This window comes from Harpia harpyja, chromosome 2 (assembly GCF_026419915.1).
Source record: "Harpia harpyja isolate bHarHar1 chromosome 2, bHarHar1 primary haplotype, whole genome shotgun sequence".
In the NCBI taxonomy this organism is placed as follows: domain Eukaryota; kingdom Metazoa; phylum Chordata; class Aves; order Accipitriformes; family Accipitridae; genus Harpia; species Harpia harpyja.
The window spans coordinates 83,388,622-83,407,189 of NC_068941.1; the positions used below are offsets into that span (position 1 = coordinate 83,388,622).

General features: G+C 43.4%; 1 protein-coding gene across 3 annotated transcripts in view; it reads right to left on the reverse strand.

The window, feature by feature from the left end:
* FGFRL1 (fibroblast growth factor receptor like 1) overlaps positions 1-18,568 on the reverse strand; it is a 185,399-nt gene that overhangs the window by 13,737 nt on the left and 153,094 nt on the right. For all 3 annotated transcript variants that reach the window (XM_052780734.1, XM_052780735.1, XM_052780732.1), the window contains one exon: positions 3,890-3,970. In XM_052780734.1, the coding sequence (XP_052636694.1) occupies positions 3,890-3,970 (81 nt within the window). The remainder of the gene's footprint in view (positions 1-3,889; positions 3,971-18,568) is intronic.

Consider the following 18,568-nt stretch of genomic DNA (forward strand, 5'->3'; position numbering starts at 1 on the left):
ATCAGCCATTGTCCTTCACCAATGGCAACTGGAAAGCCACAACCTCCGTAGCATATAACACACCAAAGCAAGCTGAGAACATTGTGCTTCAGGTATCAGGGAAGTTAGCTATAGGACAGCACGGTGGGACTCTATACTAGAGAGCCAGCCCTGCTGCCAGGGCTGAGGACCAGAAGCTCTGGGATGTGCATTATAGCGGACCTTTGCTGGATGGAGGAGGTCTGCGACCTCCTCCCTCCAAGCATTGGGGACTGGCAGCCATTGCCATCCGAGGACTGTGAACATATCCCTTAGTCCTCATCCCACTGCAGCCTTGCCCAACATCCCTCCCTCTCAGAAGAAGACACCCTTCGGCATACCCCTCTCTTCACAGTCCTTTTCTGTAGGGGAAACCATCTGCCTGCACAGCCTTCCCTTGCCCCCCGTGGCTGTCATTTTGGGTCTCAGCCATTTCATGTTATTTCAAACTCCTGCTCAGAAATGCTTTACTCTCTGTACAGAGGCTTTCATGTGTAATCTAATGAACCGGAGCAACTCCGACACCGAAAGTCTTTGCCGTGACAGCTGAGCAGCAAGTGTGACATACTAACCCACTCCACAGGTCGTGGTGTGTAAATTGCTGGGTATTCCCTTGGGGGTCTGCTGCAAGAGGAGGCCGCCTCCCAGCAAAAACAATCACCCTCCCAGAGAGACAATTAACCCTGTCAGAGCTGCACGTTGTGAGCAATGACATGCCGAAGTTTAAGTCTGAGCCGAGGGAGACGTGCTGATAAGGGCTGTCATTGTGGAAATTGAGTAAATGTCTGCAAGGTGCATGGAGAGGTTAAGAACCAGCCGTGAAATGGGTCTAAACAGTTATCCTCTAATATGGCAGTAATTTACTCCGAAACCAGGAACTGCAGGTCCAGGTAGGGGTAGATACTTGCCGGATGGGATTCCTGGGCTGGGACTAACATGGGAAAGAGCGGGTTGGAGACAGGACGGTCACATTGCCCATGCAGAGCGAACAGTCAAGTGAGTGACTCTAGGCTCTCACCTTCCCTTACCTCTTCACTGCCTCCACAGCAATATTTCAGAAGGACTTGGTGGTGTCCCTGCTCATGACGGGCATTGCAAGACAGAAACTCTCTTTCCTCCCCCAAAAGCAGGCCTATAACATTTCTGGTTTTCCTCCCGCTGCGACTCCCATGAATCTGTTAAGAGTTTTGCATTCAATCCTCATACATTGTTGCCCAGATACATACTAAACTACAGGTAAAGCTAAACTTCTTTGGCTCTTTCTGTCTTTCTTTCTTCTTCTGTTTAAAGAAGGTTAAGTGATTATGTGGTCTCAAAAGCTACTCCAGGCTGTGTGCAATATGCTGAAACCAGATCCCATTTACACAGTCCTGAATGTTTCCTTGACAAAAGCCTGAATTGGACAAGTTTAGAAAAGCCAGTTAACAAAAAAGGAGAGAGAGACACACACACAAGAGAGAAAAAGAGACCCAGCAAGCACAAAGGAGAAAGAGGGAGAAGCAGCAGTGTGAGAGAGAGGCAGAAAAAGTCTCTTTTGAGTTGGTGCTAGTAAATGTCTGTCCCCAAATCTGTACCATTTACAGAAGTTTTGCTTGTTGGAGTGCCAGCGAAGGCCATTACAAAGTGTCTCTGTGTTATTTATACTTCACATGCTTGTTCTCCACATCACTTGGTGTTTGCTTCATAAACATGAACCGCACATTTGTACAGTATAAATTATGCCACACGCAAGAGCAAGGGAAAACACAAGTGGATGGGGACAAAGAGACAGTGTTGTGTACAGGTTCCTTGCTGAAGTGCTGTTTACCATGAAGATTTATTCAAGCTAATGAAAATTAAATGAAACAGAAGGCTGTTGGCACAAAGACATGGGAAGGAATTCAGCAGTCTCCTCTCCCTGTGGGACACCTCGAGGTGCATGGATTAGTCCCAGAGGCTCCTGTCAGAAATTGCTCATACAAAGTGAGGTGGTTAGCTAGAACATGTAGTCTGCTGTGATCCACCACAATTACCTCCACATAGTGATGGTCAGTACCACTTCCAGCTTTCATAATACCTATACAAAAAAGTGTCATGATACGACTAAGTATTGAAATACTTTCAATTACTTTGGATAAGAGCTCAGTCAGTTGTGGGAAGATGTGGATGGGGGTATCTATCTTTCGCCACATAAGCTCCCTGCTCTTAAAGGGGGCAGGACCTCTCCCCATCGATACCACTTAATGATGGTAGTTGGAAAGCAGAGTGGAGCTTTTTTTTACCATACCTCTCCTCTCCCACTTCTCTAGGGCCCAGGACTCTGCAAACACAAACTGGTCCTTCACCCATTATCCTCCAGAGACCTGCAGACGTACACTGACCCTCCCTGCACACCAGCTCACACCAGCAATTTGCTGGTGAACATGGCTGGATGGAAAAGTCTTGGAGGGGTGTGTGGCCTGCCCCAGCCATTTCCCTGCTTGGGGAGAGGAGACAGGAGGGAGGGAAAGGGGAAAAAACAGAGGTGCAGGAAAACTGCAGCACAAAGAAGGACTGGGCCAGGGCAGTACAGAGTTAAGACACAATCTGAGATTGTCAATGCCTAATAATTTTAGTAGTGCTTACATCTTTTTTCATATTATTGTTGTATTGATCCATCATCCACCAGCTCTACCAGGAGCACATCTGCCATGGCACTCAATGTCTGCTCCTATCTACACCCGGGTAATGAAGTGTGGAGAGATGGCCGTTTTTCTTGCTAGCTGCTGAATCCCTCCTGAAGGACTCCTGACCTGTAGTTTATCTAAGCCACGCTTTCTCTAGCTCCAAACTGTTGTTGTCCTTTTCCAAAATGAGTGGAGGTTACCTTCCTCTCCCAGAGCAAGCTCAGCCTCAGACGAATCTGTAATTTAAGGCTATTATGGCACTGCCTCCTCCAGGTGTGCCCTGGACTACACCACAGCACACCACATCCCTCGTTTGTCAGCTCCTGAAGAAAACTGGCCTCAGCTCAAGTGATGGGGACTCATACGGTGAAAGCTTGACAGGTTCCACCCCTACCATTGCTATGAGGTTACTCCCTGGCCACGAATGTGGTACAAAGCCATCTCTGTATTATAAAATTAAAAGGAGGGATGTACTGCAAGAACAAAATGGAAATGCTGTGCTTCATTCCCTCGAGGTCATAAACTCACATAGCACTCCTGTCAGTAATGGCCAAAAGATGTTTGGCATCAGCCTGACAACTTATTGTCCTTCAAGGAGTGCTTGGACCAAACTTTGGACCGGCAAGTCTTGCGGTGATTCAGAACCTGTTCCAAGTGAGATTTTAGCAGTTCCCCAAAGCTCTGCAACAGCATCAAAATCCTATGCTTGAACAGTCCAGGGCTTAGAGAAGTTCATGCAGGTGTCTAAAAGAGAGGGTAAGCTTAAAAAATACTCAGTTTTGGCCTAATGCTAATTCTCCCGAAGTGAAGTCAGACCTCCCATTTGCCCTCAGTGGGAGCAGTGTTATGTTGGCACTGAAAGCTTTTGGAAATATTGCTGTAAAAGTCAATATGCCTTTTATAGAGAGTCTATGAAAGCTATAATAGCTGCACATGCAAAAGAAAGTCACTGCCCAGAAAAACAAATGCTAGGGAGAACCATGCTGGGGTACATGGCAGGGGGCCCTAGAGCGGACCACGGGCTGCATTTTGCAGAAGGACCCTTGGATGGGATCCATTCACACCAACATGTTCAGCTGACATTCTGTTTATTATTTGACCATCTGTAGGGAGAGCTCACTCCAGTCGCTCTGCCTTTCCTTTCCGTCAGCAACTGAGAAACGTGCCGCGTGAACAGCACTGAACCAAGAACTGAGGAAAACCAAAAAACATACACTGCTCCTTACCCCATTGCTTCCCAGAATGATCTTCGTATTCTCCATTGGAGCCTTCAGGTACTTGGCTATCCTTTCCTGAGCTGGCATCATCTGCAAAAGAAAGGAAAGGGAAGATGTTAAGAAGGTCTCCTGCAGCGCAGCAGTACGATAACAAGAGTTTGCATTTCCTCCTGGAGGCACCATACAGCTGAAACACACTCAGCATACATTTGGCATCCACATCCTGGCACTTACAGCCTGGCCAGTTTAATGAACAATTTAGTTTGCTGCTTTATGAGCTTTTCGGCAGGCTACCAAAGCAATGGGAGATTAATCAATGTTTCCATTTATAGCCGACAAAAGCCTCTTTGTTTATGTTTACAGGTTGCTGTTCCCTAGGAGGAGCTGATCTGTTGTACCTTCTATGCAAATAAAGGTATAAATCAAAATTACAGATAATTAAACCTAGGAGGTGGGGGAAGACTTATGTGATCAGTCACACAGAGCACAAGCAGTGGAATTTGGGCCACTAATTTGCCTTTCAGCTTCCATACAAAATCAGGAAAGCAAGTAGGTCTGGGGTCAAATGAGCCCTCAAGGGATGCTGAATGCAAAGCTATGGCTGGAAGCAATATTGAATTGAAAAGCTGTTTGTGTTTGTTGGGTTTTTTTTAATTAAGACCACCCATCCACCTGTATTGACAGCACACCACTTTGTCCCTTATCACTCTAGTTGTCTATACCGCTACCACAGAGCAGCATCAAGGTCTCAACTCTGTGCCCTCTACCACTAGGAGAAATAGAAATCACCAGAAGGTGAAACCCCCTCCTCCAGCAGCTCCCACCTCAAATTGCTGCTGTGATATGGCCACCTACAAGGTCTCCATGTGGGCTGAGGGAGCAGGAGAATGCCCTGAGCCTCCTTCTGCAACCTGGGTGATGCTGGTGGCCTCACACCTCTGCAGTGCCCAGATGTGAAGTTTTTTCCTCCTCTAGTAACAGCCCAAGATCTATTGCAGAAGCGCTCAGCTCAGAGCATCCTCTTACAGCAATGCATCACACCAGGAGGGAGGTCCACCTGAGGGACTTTGGGCACCTACAGGTGATGGCACAGTAAAGTATGGCTCTTCCAAGGCTACTTCTGTGCTCTACAGGTGGCACAGCCCCACACGGCAGCTGGATTTGAGGTGAAGATCTTGATCAAGAGTTACTCAGCTCCTAGCTAAAGTGCACTGAAGTGTGTCAAGTTTTATTTTCAGAGAGAGGTCAGGTGAAGGCTGGGAATAAGTTCACCTCAATAAGGAACTGCTCTGCAATGGTGTTAAACAAAAAAAAAATCAAGAGAAGTGGAAACATCTGACCTAAGGAATAAATCCCTCCAATGCCCAACTCCTAAAACCCATAAGAAAAAGGTCTCATGAGCAAAAGAGAGGAAATTTCTTTCTGTGATCTCTGTGGCAGAGGGGAAAAACTTATCTCAGCTTACACATGAGCATGCCCCCCAGAAAATGTACAAATAGTAGAACTGCTGTTTACAGTTGTTTTAGAAGCTGGGTTGTGCTTAAACAGTGTTTAGTGCCTAAACTTGTGTGCAGTCTTTGTGCGAGAAGAATGTATGTTTAACCCCATCCTCACCCCAGTTTCCGCTATTTTAGAAAATCATCCCGTCTCTTCAGCATGGGGCATTTTATGCCGACACATGCTCTGCTCTCGTTTGCCACTGTCCCTTAAGCAGAGAGGCTGCAATGCCATATGGGTTTGTCCCCCCTCACCCCTGACAGATTCTTCTCTTCTCCTTGTGGTTACTTCGGCACAGTTTGCCCTGGAGGTATGTACAGCTGTCGCTTTGAGGGGAAAAGAAAACTTTCAGGGCAGCAGCATGCCGTGCTCTTACTTCAGCAGCTCACTCCAGCTGACTGCCCCTTCCCACCTCCCTTTCACACTCCATCCATCGCTGGAAACCCAGAGGCTTTCCCGGGTGCCCCGGCCAGCTCCCAGCCCAAACCACAGGGAACCAGTGGGAAACACAGTTGCACTCGGGAAACATCAAGTCTCGCGCAGTGCCGTGAGTGCAAATGTACCCTCCAGGCTCTGTCGAGGCTGGCCCACAGCCTGTGTTACAGAGGAGGCGAGTAATCCATGTGCTGCATTTTGCAAATATATTTTTACAACCTTGGCAAACTGAATGCAGGGAATACAAATATACCCATTATATATGATGGCTTGCATATGACAGATTGTCTCCTTTCAGTCAAAATACTGAATCGATTATCTTCTGGCACTTGTACAATTTTTCATATAAATATCAGTAGTGGTACGAATGAAATCTTGGATACTCTCTGACAGAGAACTTAGTAAATCCCTAAGCACAATTAGAAAAATGTATTGGGTAACAGAGAAGAAAGAAAAACTGTGGTCAGAGATCTAGGATTCCTGCCCATTGTTAACTGCTGAATATTTTAAAAGTGGTTAAGACGTTTAAGTGGCGATGTTCTGTCAATTATATCTTAATCCTACTCAGCTTGATGTACAAAGAGGAGTATATCCTCCCTTGCCTCCTGCCTCATGTTACAGTATGTCAGCCCATGTGTGCTCCTCCTGCCTACACACAAGGACTGACTGGCGTTCTCAACACCTCTTGACATGCTGCCAAGCTTTTGATGTAAGTAAAATTGCTCTGAATCTGTTTGATCCTTTGAAGATGCTTCTTCGGTTGTTATCCTGCCAAATCGCAAACCTGCGGAGTAACCTACCAAGCCCAGAAAAAATCATTTTGGGGGGAAGAGATCAGGATAACTAATGCCACCGTGCTGAGCCTATGAAATAGATAATTTGGCGGGGGAGGAAGATTGAAAAAAATAACTGCATGCATTTAGGCATGTTGGTTTAGATCCACTGGAACTCGTTTCACATTTGTTAGGAATGTGGCAACGTTAACAACAACACACAGCAGAAGTTTCGGGGAGGGGGCAAACTGTCATAAACATGGAAATTCATGTAGAGCAAAACTACTCCTTCCCATCCCCAGAGCTGCACACTGGGTAAGGGATGTTTAGCAGTCTCCCAGCTGCAATATGCAGTGAATTGGGCTCCTACCTTTAGCGTGACTGTATCTGAATGAACTCACGCTTAAGAACTGTAGGAAAAAAGCTGATTCACGAGATCCAGAAATTGGATGAAATTCAGCAAAGCTCAGTTTGGGAAGATGCCCTGAAGCCCAGGAATCTCTGGTCAAGCTTAAAAGCGTGAGTGAGGCAGCAGAATAGCCAGTCATATAACAGCAAAGCGTTAACCTGGGATGTGAGTGATCCAGAGTCAAGTCCCTCTTCTGCTGCATTCAGAGAGGGATTTGAACCTCCTTTCTTGCACTTTGGGTGAGTGTCTTAAGCTCTGAACTGTGGTCTCAGAGGGCCAAAAAAGAACTTATTATTATAGAAAGTGGAACAGTCCTGTGGGAGATAGACATCTCAGGAACACCCTTAGGATGGAAGACCCCTGTCTAATTCAGTTATCACCAAGATTTGAATTCCACCTGCCCCATCCAAAGTTAGTACTGTGGCTGCATGGAAAGCATCTGTCTCTCCTTGTTTTGAAGAACTTTCTTATTTATTTTAATTTTAATATCAAGTGGTTTCTTAGGGTAGGGAAACACTTTTGCAGTTTGTTCTAGACCCTGTGCTAGCAAGGACGGATATCTCTCTGTATCACAAACACTCTTTGGTCAGCCTGCTCACTCCTAGGGAGGGATCTATGACACTGAAAGCAAATCCAAATTTGCTGGAAGTTCAGAGGCATCTGGTTCAGCCCAAACCTTCAATCTGAAACAAGTTCTGAAAGATCTGGTTAATACTGCCAGATCTGAAGACCCACTGTTTGCATTTCACCCCAAGCTTTACAAATGCAACTGTTCCAGCAATATTCTTATTAGACAGAGAGTGGACCTGAAAAAATGAGTCACATTCAGATATGTATGACCAGCGTATAAAACGATGAGTTAGTAGCAGAAATCACATGAGTCTTAGCTATATTAAAAAATGACCTAATAAGCCGATTGCTTATTCATGCTCTTGGTCACCTCCCACAGAGGCAGGCAGGTCAGGGTGATAAGTACATACGAAAAAAATCAGCCTGCAGCCAAAGGGCAGGAGAGACCAGCTATGCAGCATTGCTAGCTTTGCTGCCAGCAGATTACCGCAAGAGGCAGTGCTAAGAAGGATGAGCTGCTGAAGTTTCCTACAAGCTCCCTTTTCTGTGACCTATATTGGAAGGTCATCCTGTACTGGACTTCTTGGACAGTATCATGGGCTTAGGAGAGCAGCCAGTTGGAAGATGAAGTGGAAAACCTGCCTTGAAAAATAATCACTGACTAATTTTATGTCACAAGTATCTCAGGCTAAGAAAACATACACATGATTTAGGTGTCCTCACTGTACAATTTGGTTCCACAGTGATACAAATCATGCTGGCTGGTTGAGAAACCTGAAGTGGAAAGCTCTGGTATCATGTCGGGTGATAGGCTCGGAGACATGGGACAAACTTGTGTAGCTCCTTCCCCTCCAAATACCGCACCTGGCCATACAAGATGGGGTCAGGTTGGATCCAGAGGCATCAGCCCGTTGTTCAGGAATGTCATCCCGATGGCGTGATGCCCAGCTGCTCTCTGGCCATTGCCTCTCTCTTGCTTCAGGATCTCGTTCCAAGCTGGCTTCTAGGTCTGAGATGCCACAGGACTGAGATGCTGGCATGATGCTGGGGAAGTGTGTGGTGGGGCTTAAAGGGGCAGTCATGGGATTGGTTTTGCATGAGACTTGACACATCTGAGCGTATGAGACCCTGATTATCAGTGCTGACGTCATGGGCCAAATTGCCCTTTCTCACCCCAGAAGGCACGATGCTCTACACATACTGCCCATCATGTGTCTTTTTGGTCTACCACCCGTCCCAAAGCAGGCTGGATTTCTGCAGAAAAGGGATTTCTGTATGTAACTCCATCAATTAACAAAGCTTTTGGGGGATCCTATGGGACAAAGAGTGCCACACAAGCGGGGTATAGTTACTGTTTATTACCATAGCAGAAGTGTTCCATTCCCTCTTAAAAGTTAAAACAAATGGAAATTTCTGCATAACGGTCCGGCTCTAAGAGAAACTGATGGGATATATTCACAGACTGTTACTGAGCCAGGATCAGATTTTATTTACCCACAGACTCTCCATGATGGCTTCATGTTTTAGCCGAATGGGTATGACTGGTTTTCAGGCCAATACTATGTGCTGAGCATCCAACCACGAGTCAAAACAACGGCCCAATCTTTGAAGCAAAAATCTAGCCGTAATATTTCTCTATGATTCAGAAAGTTGCTTTAATTTGTTATAATGCAAGGCCTGTCCCTGCTCTGACTTGATGGGACCAGCTTTGGAGTCTTTGATGTCAGAGGCCTTGAAAGCCCCATTTCACAGATGAGCCAGCTTTGCATAAATAAACAAAGTGACCTTTGAACTGGAGCCTGAGACCTGAGCACACTTCAAAGCACTGGGGGAGGTGATGGGGAGGGCAACGGGGAATGAAGTGATCAGCATGCATCATTAAGGCAGCCCCCGCTCAACGCTGCCGCTGAACAAGGGGTGTAAATAAAAGGAGGGAGGCAAGCGGGGAGGGAGTGAAATGAGGGGGAAAGTGATGTAATCCAGTCAGGCTTGAACAATTATAATGAGGCCTTCTCCCATGGATGAATGAAGGAGATCTCTCTGAACTCCAGCTTTAAGAGCTGACTCTCGCATTTACCCAGATGCATCATATTTGCACCCCAATGTCCTTCGCTGCTGCAGATGTCTAGTGAGTGACAAAACACAAGTTGCTTGTGGGAGGTGGGTCTTGGGCCTTCCTAGGAGTTCAATCAAAATTTGTTCTGCTGAGCCTAACCAGTTAAACTGAGGGGTGGGAACACACCATAAACTTAGACCAGGAAGTGATTTGTCTTATTTTTCAGTAGTCTTGATGGTGCAGTAGATAGAAGATAAACACACATGAAAGCAAGTACAATCTGAAAAAGTAGGTCTTTGCAGTTTCTCTCAGATAAATTCAGGATTTCCTGTAATACTTGCTGGAATTTAAGGGGAAACACAAGGGAAAGATCATTCTGTGCTTTGTCTTAGGGAGTCTTCTGCCATCCCGACTGGTTCATCTGATGCCCAGACGAATGGTCCATGAGGTATATATGCAGGCAGGCAGTAACAACTTTATCACTGGGTTTGCAGGGATTAAGGCACTTGCTTTCCCCAGATCTTACTGTGGATTAACACTCCAGGTTTCACCAGAATTTCAGTTGGTATTAACCCCCAACAGCCAGGGAAACAAATCCAAACCTACTGGCTAGCACCCGACTTCCATTTGAAAGCTACCACCTCCAGCTGCCAGGATTTTATTGCTCATCTTGTGATATTTGGGGTGTTTCTGGAGGACCTTGATCCTGGCAAGTGACTATTTAAGAATCTAATATTTTTTGTTATTGAATAACAATTCTTAACAACTGTGATTGTAAAGAACTTTACACAAATATACCCTAAAAGCTTGGAGGAAAAGGAACAAAACAATCATTTTTGAGATCTTGTGATTTTTCAGCTTGTTTTGTGGTTTTGCAAGGTCTGAACTACAGCTTCAGGACCCTTGGGACTGGTGATCCATAGATGATTTGATCTGAAATCATGAAAAAGACTAAGATGCAAAATCCTCATCTTGACTAATTTTGAATTTCCTCCCATCATTGAGGTCTAATTAAGCAAGCCTCCTCTCTGAACCCTCCTTTCTGCCAGAGGCAGACAGGACAAAACTCCAATGAACTCATCCTACTAACACAAACCTGGTATAAATCTTAGATATTTTTTTGAATGTCTTTTGTAGTCCCTCCATCAACCCTTCATCTCATGCTTTCCATTTCTCATCCTGCCTACTGTATTAACAGTGTTACCTACTGTATTAACAGTGCTGATGCTATGAAAAGACAGGAAATGTGTTTAGAATTTATTTGGAAGGGCACAGTGAAAGCAAAGGGATCTGGAATATTTGGAGGGAAGAAAAGAGATCTCATGGAGGGACCCCCTCTCCTTGGGCCCAGCCAAACAAAACCCCTCAAGATGAAAAAGAAGAAACCCACTCAGAGGAGTGCCTAGCCAAGGAACACTCTACTTTTCTCAAAAAAAACCCCACAACAAAACCAACACAAACTAAAAGGTTACTGGCAGAGAATTTGCCTCTGTAATGGGCACTGAAGACTTTACTGTCTACTGTCTCTGACTCCAACTGGGCCAAAAATAACCAGAGGTTTTGATACTGGAATTTCCTGAAAATAAAAATAAAAAATGTTTGTGTTAGTGGCTTTTTTTGTATTTTCAGCTCCAGCCAGTTTCATGAGAATTTCCATGCAAAAATTTTCATGAATTTCACTTCAGCCCCAGCACTGGGAATCTCTCTGTAAGCAGGATGCTTTGCAAAAGAAATGTTTGCAGCCCACCTGCCTCCTGAAACACTGAAGAGGCTCCACAGTCTACAGACCAAAGCCCTGGCTGGGGAGTGAAGAAACAAGACTTCCATCCCTAGCTAGATCAGTAACTCACATTTTTAAGTTATGATGATATACAGACCCATCCTATTACTTGTAGATGACAAAGGCCTTAACTGGTGGTTATTGCTGCATCCCACATCTCAACACACAAGCGAACGTATATCAGAAGCAACTGATTTAAGACCAAAGAAGACTTAAGTCCCTTCCACAGAATGAAAGAAGGAGGGTCTATGGGGTAGCAGAGACCTATCAGAGCCAGTTTATTTTACGGGCTGGTACCAATCTACCTCCAACAGCACAGGCAAACCAGTCCTACTTCTCTGGAGAGTATCAGCAGCCCACAGAGAATCTAGCACTGCTGTGCATAAGCTGCTACCAGCACCTGAGCTAACTCTTTTACCATCAATTCCTTCTTAATACGGCAACCTCTGCTGGGAGTCTAACATAGACATATACCTGCTCCATACTCTTGCAGACCACTAAAGAATGCTGTCATTTATTGTCTGGGCTTGATTAAAAAACTTTGGTATGTAAAGGGATCACGTATTTCCTTAAGAGGTAAATGTGTAAGGTGGAGAGATGGAACTTCAGAAAAGTGGGATATTTTAGGCATATAAAGGGATTAATACACAAATACTGAGATAGAAAATGAAAGTATTTCAACTGAACATAGATGAAAGCTTCCCAAGAGTGGAATCTGCTAGACTATGGAATAGTCACCCAGAAGAAGAGAAAGACGTTCTATTTCATAGAATCATAGAATCATGTCAGTTGGAAAAGACCTTTAAGATCAAGTCCAACCATTAACCTAGCACTGTCAAGTCCACCACTAAACCATGTCCCTAAACACCACATCTACATGTCTTTTAAATACCTCCAGGGATGGTGACTCAACCACTTCCCTGGGCAGCCTGTTCCAGTGCTTGACAACCCTTTCAGTGAAGAAATTTTTCCTAATACCCAATCTAAACCTCCCCTGACACAGCTTGAGGCCATTTCATCTCATCCTATCACTAGTTACTTGATAAAAGAGACCAGTACCCACCTCACTACAACCTCCTTTCAGGTAGTTGTAGAGAGTGATAAGGTCTCCCCTGAGCCTCCTTTTCTCCAGGCTGAACAACCCCAGTTCCCTCAGCTGCTTCTCATAAGACTTGTGCTCTAGACCCTTCACCTGCTTCGTTGCCCTTCTCTGGACATGCTCCAGCACCTCAATGTCTGTCTTGTAGTGAGGGGCCCAAAACTGAACACAGTATTTGAGGTGCGGCCTCACCAGTGCTGAGTACAGGGGAACAATCCCTTCCCTGCTCCTGCTGGCCACACTATTTCTGATACAGGCCAGGATGCCGTTGGGCTTCTGGGCCACCTGGGCATGCTGCTGGCTCATATTCAGCCGGCTGTCGACCAACACCGCCAGGTCTTTTTCCTCCAGGCAGCTTTCCAGCCTCAGTCTTTGGACCATTTAAAATTAGAATGGTCTAACTATGGCTGAACTAGAGATTTTACAAATCCATTTGCCAAAGTTGGCTTACCTTGTTCCCAAAGACAGCTTTAGAAACTCCTTCACTGTTACTGTGAATATGGTGTAATTGACAAGAATGAAAAAGCACAACCAAAAAGGAAGTTCATCAAAAAGGAGTCCTTGAAGACCATAAAAAAATTCTCTATTGGCCATATTTATACAGAGGAACTTTGGAACTCTTCTGACTTCCTGCATGGAGCTCTTCTGAGTCCATGCAGGATGAGACCTGTGCGTACCATGTTGATCTCTCTCATCCCCTTCTTCATCCCCATGACTCTGTATCTGGTTCAGATCCGCACCTACTTTATAACTCTTTCTCCCCCTCCTTCCCCAACCACTTTCCATAAAGCTGTGGAGGGAGAAACCTTCCTGAAGGTTTAGTTCTTCCCTTGCTCCTTGTGGTCTATCGCTACCCACAGAGCTCACAAAGTCATCTGAGACACATTCTCAGTCATGGCACAGCTGCACATAAGGATGCTCCGGCTCCTGCTGTAACCACACAAAGAACCACAAGGAGAAACGGCTGGAGCTTTTCACCGAACCACTGCAATTCCCTGGCCTACCATTATAACAATTACATTACAAAGGCAATCACAGGCCTTCCACCATGCCGACTTCTCCAGACACCAGGACCTCCCGCCTGCCTTCAGGTCTCCATTCCATAGGGGGGCAAGAAAACAGTTCTTCCTTCTTTGTTGTTGTTGTTGAGGTTACTTTTTTTATCAGCATGCTCCAGCACACACAGACAGCAGCCCCAAGAGCACTGCACCACAGGCACCAGTCTGCGGTTATATTCTTGATCTACTACTGGAGAGGATGAAAGGAAGAATGAATCAGAGAACAAGATGAGTGGTTAAGCTTCTGCCTTGTCACCAGCACTTTCTAAGCATGAAATAGCAGCACCAAAAAGACAGCGATTACCAATCAGCTTTTCCAGACCTTGAACAAATTGATAATATTTCCCAGTATTTTTTAATTGTTACTTGCACCACGATAGTATCAAGGATTTCTTAGAGACAGGTTCCCAGTATATTAGACATTGTTCACACACAGCATAAAAGACAGACCCTGTTTAAAGAGTTTACTGCCTGTGTAGTGCAGGCACAGAGTGGATGTCACATGTATTAAGGATCCTCAAGAAACATATTTTTTTAGTATCCACCCATTTTGGCCTGGTGGGGGAATGATGGGGGTCTTGTACTTTGTTTACAGAGCTGAGAAGCAAAGCTTCTTTTATAACACCAATCAGACTATCTAAACCTGTAACAATTTTAAATGTATTTATTATTTATAATAAATTTTATTTATAATTAACTATAACATATTGTTTACATTAATTATATTAAATAATTGTTTTATATTTAATAAATAAATAATAAATATTATTTATAATAATAAATAATTAGTTACTTACAGTAAGTTTACAAACATTGGGAAGAACTATGTGATTTTAATCGTTATCTGACAAAGAAAGATGTTGAAATAGTACTTACTTTAGAAACCTAACTCTAGTGCCCAAGTTAGGAGTGAGAATGAAAAGAAGGTCAGGTTGACATCTACCTCTCTTCCTTGATTGCAAAAGAGATGATGGAGGGGGCCTCAGCCACGTACAGTGGGTGCCAAAATTGAGGTGGTATGAACACTCCACCCAAGAACATAGGCCAAAATTCCATCTTCAACAATCCTAAATTGCTTAGGGTTGGGGGAGGGAGGCATGCCACTGAAAGGACTAATGCAAGGTTAATGATAAGAAGAAGATTACAGCAGAGCCGAGGATAAACTGCTAAGACCTGGCTCTCAGCCTTCTATTTTAACCACTACACAGCTGCTGTTCCCCATAAAGTTATACCTCTATCACTCCCCTTCCTAGCAGCACTGATCGATGTTTATTATCTCCTTCACCAAGATGTGTAGGAACATCATTGATACATGTTCTATCTCCCTGAATGTTCACATGGTCAAAATAGCCAGCACAAAGAAATTTCCAGAAGAGCTGGAAGGAAAAAGAGGTCATATATGTCAGTGACTGAATACAGGAATTATTTTTGGATGGCATTTATAATCAAATGAAAATAATCAATCGTACAGTCTTGTCCCTTCCAAACACTGAGTTAATAATTCCTTAGTGTGGAATTACCCAATCCATCATGATGAACTGGGAATTGCAATACTGGACTTTATAGACAGGAATGTGGATCCAGCTGTTTCTTCAACACCAGTATGAAAATTATTGAAACATTCTTCATGGGCTTACATATTTCACAGTCTTCTGGTAGAAAAGTAAAAATATCTCCTATGGAAGAAAATGAAACATCCTATGCAGTATGACATTACCAAATGAAGCAAACTTTCAGAGGACTGTGGCTTAACATTTTTAATGGGAAAAGTGAGCCCCAAGTGTGTTTGCTTGAGGCAAAAAATCACACCTCATCAAGATTCATCATTAGCCTATTATGTTTTAACTTTGATTTCAAGAAATAACAGCACCTATAAGTGGTAAAAGTGCTAAGAAATCAACAGAGGATGACAGTTTTTAATTGGACATTACAGAACATATAAAAATCTCAATGTCTAAGATGTTAGTTATATTCAGTAAGGCACAAAATGTTGTTAGGGAATCCTTCCTCTCAGATTTCAGAAGTAAAGAGAACTATTTCAGAAAACAGTCCATACATGTAATGAGTATGGATTTAAAAAAATATGTCATTTGCAGCTGTCAGCCCCTCAACACCCACCAACCTATGACTATATACTCAAATAACTTTTGATAAACAGACTTTCTAAAGGACAGGTAAACCACTAAGAAAGTACAGAAAAGACATTTGAAAGGGTAGAGAGTTAAAACAAATTTTAGCTTTTTTTTTTTTTTAACTTAGATTTATCTTTTATTAACAAACTGATAGGCAGTAGTGTAATAGCAATATGGCAGTGGTGTAATCTCTCTGACCACTATACTTCACAGCATGACACAAAGCTAAAGAAATTAGATTTTGGGGCCCGATCATGAAAGACAGAAAGTAGCCTCAGTGTCTGGTGATGTCAAGCCTTTCAACATTGCCCCCATATGCTGTTAAATACATAATTTTATTACTGAAGTGCTACACACCTTCTACAAAATGCTCAATGAATGATACATATATCTCTGGGTCATTGTCAGACTAATAATAAAGTGGTTTAAGTAGCAAAATGTTACCACTTTCACAATTCTGTCCAAGAACAACTCTGGACAAGTGGCAATTTTGTTGGCTCCCAAAACAAACGGAATACTTGGCACCCTACCTAATGTGAGGATTACAGTATATTACACGGGATAATATGGGCCTATGTCTCACCAAAATTAAACCTAACCCAATTACTTGGAGTAAATTATAGCTTTCCATGTGGGGTAAAACACAAATTGTAAAAATGGTTGCTCCACAATTAACTATATTATCCCAATGCTGTCATTACAAATTTCTAAAACATACTTCAAAACAATGACTAGTGTAGTACAGTCATTCCTGTGGGATGGAATTAAATTCCCTTGTGTATTTTGCATTGTTTTTTTTTAAAAAAAAAGCCTGTCCTAGCATATGACCTAGCACAGTGTATGAGAACAACCAGTGCAGGACCAGAAAGGAACAGAGACAGAAGCTACCTAAGAAAACATGTAAAACCCAAGATTATTTTAGGTAGAATTCAACAGCATTTGGGTGCTCGGTTGCAGAGTTACTGCATTTTTCGGAGAGTGAGGGTGCAGCTCTCCCCAACACTCCAAACCCTCTACAGTCAGAGATGCAATGCACCCCATGTTAGTGCACTTCATACCTTGAACCTCATTTAAAGGCTTCACTGAGATGAAGAAAGAGTGGCAGAGAGTCTGCATGAGTAATACTGTTTTGCAGATAGGGAACAAAGGCACGTAGACCGTACAAATCCATTGAGAAGACCAACTAGGGCTGCAATTTGAATTCAGTGCTTGTCAATGAACTAGAGATAGCTAACACCTAACCAGAGTCAGCTGTCACCTATGACCTTGCCTAGATGATCCATAAACAACTTTTTCCAAGAAGTATTTCACCTTCTTTGATATTTAGAAGCTAAAGCAGGTGCAGTTTATTAGCTTTCTATGCAAGTTACCCCATAAGGATGGCTCTTGGAGAGCACTGGAAGCCACTGTGTGCACCAAGGGTGCAAATGGGAACATTTAAGTCCTCTATTCAAAATACAGAGAATATCTCTCAGTATTATCTGTTGGGGGGGGGGAATATTTATTTTTTTACTATTGAACAGTGCTTTCTCCAAAACCTCTAAATACTTACTCTTACACACCTTATTTTTTACTGTGATAATGTATACTATTATTAACATACTCATATGAATATTGCATACTGAATGTATCCCACACGCTGTTGGCTATTTTAAACAACAGATGTGAGAGGGATTTAAATGCCAATTTTAAAACTGTGCAGTTGATTAAAATCCTGTGAGCCATTCATAGATTGCCAGATATTCTATTTACATGTATTCCTCCCATGTAAAATACTTCAGGGAATACACTAGACCCTGGCATATGGTTTAGAATGATGATAACCGATGTTGGAGATGCCACACAGACAACAGGACATATTATCCGGTTACATCTGTGTGTAAAATGCTTTGAGATTTTTTGATGGAACGAGTTATGAATGTGTAAGGCTGAGATGCTACATTTATGTCCCTCTAAATCATGCTCAGAGATAACAAGCAGTTAGAGCCCCATCAATGCAAAAACAAGCACTTTTATGAATGCATTTCATTGCATCCATGTGCTGTTATCCTCTAGGGTAATTATGACTTGTGGGTGAACCTTGAAAAATTGTGGAGGATCAGCTTAAAAGGAGAACTCCAATGCCAAAACGCATCCAAACCTTGAAAACAGAAACCTTGTGAGAATAGCCTGTGCACAGTCAGATTGCAGTGCACTCAGGGCTTACTCTTCACTTCTTCTAACACCGGGGAAACCCCTATCCATGCCACAAATCTGACTGACTTCGACTTCTGCATCTGTAGCCTCACAAATCCCACAGGCCTGAAACTCCCACGCTCTATAGCAGAGGCCCTGCCTGACAGATTACATGCAAATGTTACAAATACATCATAGGTTATAGCAGAGGAATGTTCACAGTGCTGTAGACGTGTTCGGGAAAAAAGATTCAGCAAGACCCCTTAGGAAAGTCCCCATGGAAATACACCCTGAATGAGGAACTCTATCGTGTGAAAACATTCCTAATAATTCCTTCTGTTTTCATTAATAATATTAAATTTCCTGCTTCTGGGGTATCTTTTTGTTTTAACAAGCACAGCTTTTTGTCTCGTCTTCTGAAAGACTGCGCCACTGTAATCTATTATTACTATTTATGCTGAAGTCGTTTAAATGGACCAGGCATCCACATCCAAAATCAGCAATTTGCAAGCCATAATCTCATACCAACCAGATTAATGTGACACCTGAGATGTGTTTTCTTTCAAGACGTAGGAGTCTGAATGGCTGAAAGTGTCAGAAATGCATGAAAAAATAGTCTTGCTGCTTCAGAAACGTATATGCAGTTGATTCTGCAGTGCTCCTAAGTGACCTTTGGTGATTTTTTTCTTGACAAACAGCCAACA